We start from the raw sequence: 8,549 nt of genomic DNA, 5'->3' as shown, positions 1-8,549 counted from the left end.
ACATAGGGACGACATTAAAAATAATTACACGTATGAAACCAAATAAAAGTCTAATTTCCATAGGAGCTAAATTTAATTAATTTAAATATTAGAATAAAAAAGATAATTTGTTTATAGGAATTATTGTTAACTTTTCAACCAAAAGCTATACTTATTAATCATCAAGGTTGTAGAGTAAGAAAAAAACATGGCAACATACGTGAGCCATGACGACATCGTACCTAGTAGCTCTGATATGATAATAATCTTAGAGATATATGCTGTTACAATGGTTATATTATGTCGTCTATGCACACGTTCATTCTTTAACCCATCACTCACTACCTTACCTTCTTCTTCTTCTTCTTCACTTCCTGGCTTTTGTTTCCTCGCTAAGCCAAGAACGACCCTTTCCAATCCCCTAACGAAAAATCATCGTCATAATCATCTACGTACGTTGTTTTCGCGAAACAACACTTTCACAATACCGAAAAACAACACAAAAACAAGGTTTAAGCGCGAGAAGTTAACTTCTGTTTTTCTTCTTCTTTTGCTTGTTATATAAGCGCAAATTGTCCAATACAGTTTTTTCTAAGAGATCGACAAAAGCAAGGACGCGTTGAAATGGCAAATACGTTTGCGTGTCGCTTTTAGCCACCGATCACTTCTGGCTTCGCAGTTCGCACAATACAGGTTTGTATGTATTCCCACTTTATGTTTATTTGTTAAATTACATGATTCGTCTTCCATTCCTCTATTTTAAAATGTTTTCCTCATTTTTTAGTATTATGTAACAATACTTCAATGGTTGGTTCATTCCTTCCCAGACTCAAAACAGCAACCGAGCATTTTTTTTTATTTTATGTTTTTGTTCTTTTCCATGTTTTCCTAACAATATGCGTAAAATCTTTAGATTCTCTCTCTCTCTCATCATCTTCTGTCTAACCTGAAGTTATATTTTATTTGATAGTATATCACAGTGAATTAGAAAAATAAGACAAATGGGATACAAGGTGATGAAAGAGAAAGCGAAACGTATGAATAGAATTAGAGTTTAATTTTTATGTCTCGAAGTCTCAGGTACCAATTAGAAATTTGATATAAATTTTTAAGGTGGTTATAGTACAAGTCAAACTTATTATAAATGATAGTATATTTTTTTATATATATTACCAGTATATAATATATACTCTATTTACTCGTGATTATTGACTAAAAAATGAGACTGAAATACTAGCACGTCTCTACTGAGTAATGACCAGTAAAATAGTTGACACCACTGAAGTTACCCCACCACCAAACGAGGATAAATTATACTCTTTCCTAGTGAAGTTTATGAGTTTCGTTAAATAGTGTGTTCTATTTCTAAACTAGTGACATTCACATGAATTTTAGCGAATAACAGAGTGTGTATTGAAAAGAGAACGTTGGAGAAGTAAATAATACTCTTCCACTTCAGAAAACAAAAACAAACTAGTATTGCCCCTCTATGATCATACTATCTACTAGTTGTTGGTGATAAGTGACGACTGTATGTGCACATTTATATTTCCAAGTTTATTTCTCTTTCACTCGAGCCTTTGATCTAACTAGTAAGAAAGATGGAGAGATATTATGTGTTTGTGTGACATGTTTTCAAATGTGTTTTTTTTTTTCTTTCTAAAGCTTGTTGATAAACTGTTTGAGTTTCAGTTTCAAAGTTTTAGGACAAAGATTTGCTCAACAAAGGCATGATTTTATTGTTTAATTTTTTATTTTATTTTCTTTACAGAGTTTGAGGAGCAAAGAGAAGTAAAGAAAAATGGCGGGTTTTTGGAGCGTGTTTTGTGGGGAATCTGGTTGCTCAGAGGCTGGAAAAATGCCTGGCAGCTATGATTTTAGGCTTCTCATTGATCCTTCCACTTGTGTCAACCATTTGCTAATCTCTTGCTTTGATGTGTTGCTGCTTATCATGCTTGTATTCATTATGATCCAGAAGTCAACATTAAAACCATCTCGGGGTCTAATACAGGTGCAAAGATATCCATATTTCCAGCTAGTTTCTGCCATAGTCAATGGTGCTCTTGGGTTGGCACATTTGTGCTTTGGAATTTGGGTTTTAGAAGAGACGTTGAGGAAAAACCAAACTGTGTTGCCTCTTAATTGGTGGTTGCTAGAAATCTTTCATGGATTAACATGGTTGTTAGTGAGTTTAACAATAAGTCTCAAGTTGAAACAACTTCCAAGAGCATGGTCAGGGTTTTTTTCTGTTCTAATCTTCTTGGTTTCTGGTATTTTCTGCGGTTTATCCTTGTTTTATGCAATTAGTAGCAGAGAACTATCCCTTAAGATAGCTTCAGATATTCTATCTTTTCTGGGGGCGATATTATTGTTATTATGCACATATAAGGAATCCAACCATAGGGACACTGACAGTGAAATTGATGAAAGTCTTTATGCACCCTTAAACAGCGAGTCCAACAAAAATGATTATATTACATATGTAACCCCATTTGCCAAAACTGGATTCTTTGGCAGAATGACATTTTGGTGGTTGAATCCATTGATGAAAATGGGCAAAGAGAAAACACTTCAGGATGAAGACATTCCGCGTTTGCGGGAGGAGGATCGAGCAGAAAGTTGCTATCTGCTGTTTTTGGATCAATTGAACAGACAGAAACAGAAGGATCAATCCTCGCAGCCATCAGTTTTGAGGACAATAATTTTATGCCATTGGAAAGAAATTTTAATATCAGGATTCTTTGCATTGCTTAAGGTAGTTGCTCTGTCTTCAGGACCTCTTCTTTTGAATTCTTTTATATTGGTTGCTGAGGGTAACGAGAGTTTCAAATATGAGGGTTTTGTGTTGGCCATATCACTTTTCTTTACAAAAAACATAGAATCCTTATCACAAAGGCAATGGTACTTCCGCTGCAGACTCATTGGTGTGAAAGTTAGGTCGTTGCTAACTGCAGCCATTTATAGAAAACAATTGAGGTTATCCAATTCTGCTAGATTGATGCACTCTGGTGGTGAGATAATGAATTATGTGACTGTGGATGCTTATAGAATTGGTGAATTTCCCTATTGGTTTCACCAGACTTGGACAACAAGCTTACAGCTATGTATCTCATTAGTTATACTTTTTCGTGCTGTTGGATGGGCAACAATTGCCTCCTTGGTGGTGATAGTAATCACTGTGCTTTGCAATACTCCACTTGCGAAGTTGCAGCACAAGTTTCAAAGCAAGCTTATGGTGACACAAGATGAGAGATTGAAGGCTTGTTCTGAGGCTCTTGTGAATATGAAGGTGTTGAAGCTGTATGCGTGGGAAACCAATTTTAGAAGTTCTATAGAGCGATTAAGGAATGAGGAGCTCAAATGGTTGTCTGCAGTGCAATTAAGAAAGGCATACAACACCTTTCTCTTTTGGTCCTCCCCTGTCTTGGTCTCTGCTGCTTCCTTTGGGGCATGTTACTTTCTTAATGTTCCATTGCATGCAAATAATGTTTTTACTTTTGTCGCTACTTTGCGCCTTGTTCAGGATCCAATTAGAACCATCCCTGATGTTATTGGGGTGGTCATCCAGGCAAAAGTTGCGTTTGCTAGGATTGTAAAATTTCTTGAGGCACCTGAACTGCAGAGTGCAAATGTCACACAAAGGTGTATCAATGAGAATAAGAGGGGTTCAATTTTAATTAAGTCTGCTGACTTTTCATGGGAAGCTAATGTATCAAAGCCAACACTGAGAAACATAAACTTGAAGGTTAGACCACGACAAAAGGTGGCTGTCTGTGGAGAGGTTGGCTCAGGCAAATCAACTCTCTTAGCAGCAATTCTCAGAGAAGTTCCTAATACTCAGGGGACAGTAAGATTTTATTCCTTTTTTGCTATTATTTTTATTTTCAAATTGTGATACTTTCATTGGTTCTAATTTAGATGAAATTTTCACTTTGTGTCAGCAGTGTTATAATATCTAGCACATAAATTCAACTCACTAGAGTGCATTTTTCTGTCCTTCATTAGAGTAGTAATATTATTAATTGATTTCATTAATGGGTATCTGATTTTCTTTTCTGATTTACAGATTGAGGTTCATGGGAAGTTTTCCTATGTTTCTCAAACAGCATGGATACAGACAGGTACAATAAGGGAGAATATATTGTTTGGAGCAGCTATGGATGCTGAAAAATATCAAGAAACACTTCATAGGTCTTCACTATTGAAGGATCTTGAGTTGTTTCCCCATGGTGATCTCACTGAAATAGGGGAGAGAGGAGTCAACCTGAGTGGAGGTCAGAAGCAGCGAATTCAACTTGCACGTGCACTATATCAGAATGCTGATATATATCTCTTGGATGATCCATTCAGTGCTGTTGATGCACATACTGCAACAAATTTGTTTAATGTAACAAAAACTTCTTTTCTTCAGGTACTACATTTATAACTTGGTGTTAGTATCTTTTTACTTATAGATGGCTTTTCAACGGAACAGGAATACATAATGGAAGGACTTGCTGGGAAAACAGTCTTGCTTGTGACTCATCAAGTTGATTTCCTTCCAGCATTTGATTCTGTTTTGGTAATTGCTTTCATCTTAGAGCACTGGCTATGTCATTGTTTCATTTTCTTTTTCTGCATATAGTTAAAATTTAATGGTTATGCCATATTAAAGCACTGGCTGTAAATTAGCATGGCTGTAATTATTTCTTTGTTTATAGTTGATGTCAGATGGGGAAATCATAGAAGCTGCTCCTTATCACCATTTGTTGAGCTCAAGCCAAGAATTTCAGGATCTTGTGAATGCCCACAGAGAGACTGCTGGCTCTGACCGGCTTGTAGATGTTACTTCTCCGCAGAAACAATCAAATAGTGCTAGAGAAATTAGAAAAACATCTACGGAGCAGAATTATGAAGCATCAAAAGGTGATCAATTGATTAAGCGAGAAGAGAGAGAGAAGGGAGACCAAGGGTTCAAACCATATATACAGTATCTGAATCAGAACAAAGGATATATATACTTCTCTGTGGCTGCTCTTTCTCACCTAACATTTGTGGTTGGCCAAATATTACAAAACTCATGGATGGCCGCTAGTGTTGATAATCCTCAAGTCAGCACTTTGCAATTGATTCTTGTTTACTTGTTGATTGGACTTATTTCAACACTATTCTTGTTGATGAGAAGTCTTTTTGTAGTTGCTTTGGGTCTTCAATCATCAAAGTCTTTATTTTCACAGCTACTGAACTCCCTTTTTCGTGCCCCCATGTCATTTTATGACTCCACTCCTTTAGGAAGGATACTTAGTAGGGTAAGCATATTAAACAGTTTTTTCTCTCCCTTTGCAGAGTAATGCGATAAACAGAAACATTTATGTTTTGACTGTTATTTCCTTGTTCAGGTCTCCTCGGATCTCAGCATTGTAGACCTTGATGTCCCATTCGGCTTTGTTTTTGCTGTGGGAGCTACTATGAATTGCTATGCTAATCTAACCGTTTTAGCTGTTGTTACTTGGCAAGTCTTGTTTGTCTCCATACCGATGATTTATTTTGCAATCCGCCTGCAGGTAATGAACAAATTCTTCTTTGGATTACATTGAATGGATAATTTGGTGTTGCTTTCTAACTTAATTTGAGAATATCATTATTTAACCACACATTGTTATTGTTCGACAGTAGATGAATACATGACAAAAATAGACTTCATACCTGTATTTGTAGACAATGTAGGTTTTTGAAACTTATTCTATCTAGAAAAGTTTGAAGTTTAAAATAATAACTGAGAAGTGTTTGATTTAGTCATGGTTTGACTTACAAATTAAGGAAACATATGTACATGAAATGGGTAGTCAGACATTGGTACACAAGAAGTTCTGTTCACCAGAAAATAATCATAAAGAAAATTCATTATTTGAAGTTCTTTTATCTTTTTTACTTTTGGTAACTGGAATCATTTTTCAAAGATTTAAAATAATTTTATTGGAAAGTAAACATGCTAGCCTAATTATTTCCTCTATATAGAGATATTACTTTGCCTCTGCAAAAGAACTGATGCGGTTGAATGGCACAACAAAATCCTTTGTTGCCAACCATCTTGCTGAATCTGTTGCTGGAGCTGTGACAATAAGGGCTTTTGAGGAGGAAGATCGTTTTTTTGAGAAAAATCTTTATCTAATTGATGTCAATGCGAGCCCTTACTTCCATAGTTTTGCTGCGAATGAGTGGCTGATTCAACGATTAGAAACGGTCAGTGCTGTTGTTCTTGCATCTGCGGCACTGTGCATGGTTGTACTTCCACCCGGAACTTTCTCCTCTGGTGAGAGTTTATCTATTGTTGCTTTTGAAAATGTCACTTTTACTGTTCTTTCAATATCGCGCAACTCATGTTTTTTCTTCCCGCTCTGTCTAATGCAAGTTTGTATTTTCAACATGTTCCAGGATTTATTGGCATGGCTCTCTCTTATGGCCTTTCACTTAACATGTCCTTAGTATTTTCAATTCAAAATCAATGCAACATAGCGAATTATATAATATCAGTAGAGAGGCTAAATCAGTATATGCATATACCAAGTGAGGCTCCAGAAGTAATAGAAGGAAATCGCCCTCCTGGGAATTGGCCAGCGGCTGGTAGAGTACAAATAAATGAATTGCAGGTAATTGTTACTGTTTTAAAACTGGTTGCACAATGTCCTGAAAAATGGTAGTTAAACACTTGAACTGAAGCTCTTAAGTTGCTTCTTGATATCAAAACAGATACGTTACAGGCCTGATGCACCACTAGTACTTCGTGGAATCACATGCACATTTGAAGGAGGTCACAAAATTGGTATTGTTGGCAGAACAGGCAGTGGAAAGTCTACTCTTATAGGCGCCTTATTCCGTCTAGTGGAGCCAGCAGGTGGAAAAATCATTGTTGATGGAATAGACATTTGTTCTATTGGACTTCATGACTTGAGGTCACGCTTTGGTATTATACCTCAGGATCCTACTCTTTTTAATGGGACAGTCAGATACAATTTGGACCCTTTATCTCAACACTCTGATCAAGAGATATGGGAGGTAATACTATATAGTTTGTTATTTTTTAGTATGCTGCCAAGTTTTTTATGTTTGCTTATCTCAACTTTCCATGGTACATGTGGACTGATTGTAGCTTTTATATGAAGGTTCTAGGGAAGTGTCAGTTGCAAGAGGCTGTCCAAGAGAAAGAAGAGGGATTAGACTCTTCAGGTACAATACTTCATGTTTTGCTGTCACAACTTTGCAGTGACTGGTTCCTGATTAAGTACTAATGACTACTGACTAATTGTTATGCAGTTGTTGAAGCTGGAGCAAACTGGAGCATGGGACAACGACAGCTATTCTGTTTGGGGCGTGCTCTTCTCAGGCGAAGTCGGATATTGGTGCTTGATGAAGCAACTGCGTCAATTGATAATGCAACTGATTTGATTCTGCAGAAAACAATTAGGACTGAATTTGCGGATTGTACAGTGATTACAGTAGCTCACAGGATACCAACTGTGATGGATTGCACCAAAGTTCTTGCCATCAGTGATGGTAAGTTGCACATTAACTACCCCTTGTCTCATCATTCTCGTTGAGCACATGCTTTTCCAACATAAATTATAATTCAGTCATTTGGTAATAAGTAGTTAAGTTAAGAGGACAGGTAAGGTTGTTCATCTGTGCCCCATGAGAATTCTAATATACCTCGCTGTTTGACCAAAGAAAAATATAAGAATGTTGTTGAGTAGGTCTTCTTGAGTTTACTTATAATTATAGAGTAATAAAATATGAGATAATAGGTGTATCAGCTTCTTAGCTTCGACCACACAAAATTATGAATTATGATGTAAATTTGAGGTACTTGATCGCACATTTAAACAGTTGATCCTTTAGTTATAGTCTTTTAAGAAAATAAAATGACATTGTATTTTCAGGGAAACTGGTGGAGTATGATGAACCGATGAACTTGATAAAGAGAGAAGGATCACTCTTTGGGAAGCTTGTTAAGGAATACTGGTCTCATTTTCAGTCTGCAGAATCTCATTGAAGCTGAACATGTTTTTTTAGCATAGCTCTTATATTTTTCTCTGTGGATTGAGAAGAAGCCAAGAAAGAGTACTTAGAAGTAGGATGCAAAGTGTATTTTACTATTATATTTGGAAAACCCTGAGGTCTGAGAAGTGGGAAGGAATTAGAGGGACTAAGAAGTAAAAAGAAAATGGTGCAAAGGTATTCTAATGTACCATTTTCTAGAATGACTTTGTCACTTTGAGCTGTTTTACAGTGGAAAGGTCCATTATTTATCAATCTTTGTTTATAATTTGCGCATTCTTAGCAACATTTAACGTTTTATATAATGTGGGGGTCGGTATTTTTCCACACAATTAATCCCACAAAAGGTACCCAAACAATTTTAAAAACATGCCATATTTTAAGTGGGAAACAGTTGAAGTGCCTAATATAGTTAACCAATATGCAGAAATCTTTTCTATCTGGCTATTTTCCCCTCGTCTGTGTGGAAAACTGAGTGAGGTCTGTTACTCTAACATTTTTCCATACATAATTGGAAACATTATTGGATGTTATCA

The 8,549-nt window shown here is 36.2% G+C and overlaps 1 protein-coding gene across 1 annotated transcript; it reads left to right on the top strand.

Moving 5' to 3' along the window:
- The first annotated feature begins 271 nt into the window (after window positions 1–271).
- Window positions 272–8,281, top strand: LOC114403642 (ABC transporter C family member 10-like). The gene is made up of 12 exons (XM_028366736.1): window positions 272–672; window positions 1,751–3,826; window positions 4,046–4,366; window positions 4,454–4,540; window positions 4,680–5,267; window positions 5,358–5,522; window positions 5,977–6,271; window positions 6,394–6,608; window positions 6,709–7,014; window positions 7,122–7,185; window positions 7,273–7,512; window positions 7,896–8,281. The coding sequence occupies exons 2-12, from the start codon at window positions 1,781–1,783 to the stop codon at window positions 8,006–8,008; spliced, it is 4,440 nt and encodes a 1,479-aa protein (XP_028222537.1). The 5' UTR covers window positions 272–672; window positions 1,751–1,780; the 3' UTR covers window positions 8,009–8,281.
- The last annotated feature ends 268 nt before the right edge of the window (window positions 8,282–8,549 follow it).

This window comes from Glycine soja, chromosome 20, assembly GCF_004193775.1.
Source record: "Glycine soja cultivar W05 chromosome 20, ASM419377v2, whole genome shotgun sequence".
NCBI lineage: Eukaryota > Viridiplantae > Streptophyta > Magnoliopsida > Fabales > Fabaceae > Glycine > Glycine soja.
The sequence above is the reverse complement of the archived record's forward strand: the minus strand, read 5'-3'. Positions and strand labels throughout refer to the sequence as shown.

Excerpts from the sequence above, each read along its gene's own strand:
- LOC114403642 (XM_028366736.1), top strand. The coding sequence starts at position 1,781 with ATGGCGGGTTTTTGGAGCGTGTTTTGTGGGGAATCTGGTTGCTCAGAG. Across the intron at positions 4,367-4,453 it reads CTGCAACAAATTTGTTTAAT|GAATACATAATGGAAGGACT; the intron begins GTAACAAAAACT and ends TCAACGGAACAG. Across the intron at positions 6,609-6,708 it reads TACAAATAAATGAATTGCAG|ATACGTTACAGGCCTGATGC; the intron begins GTAATTGTTACT and ends ATATCAAAACAG.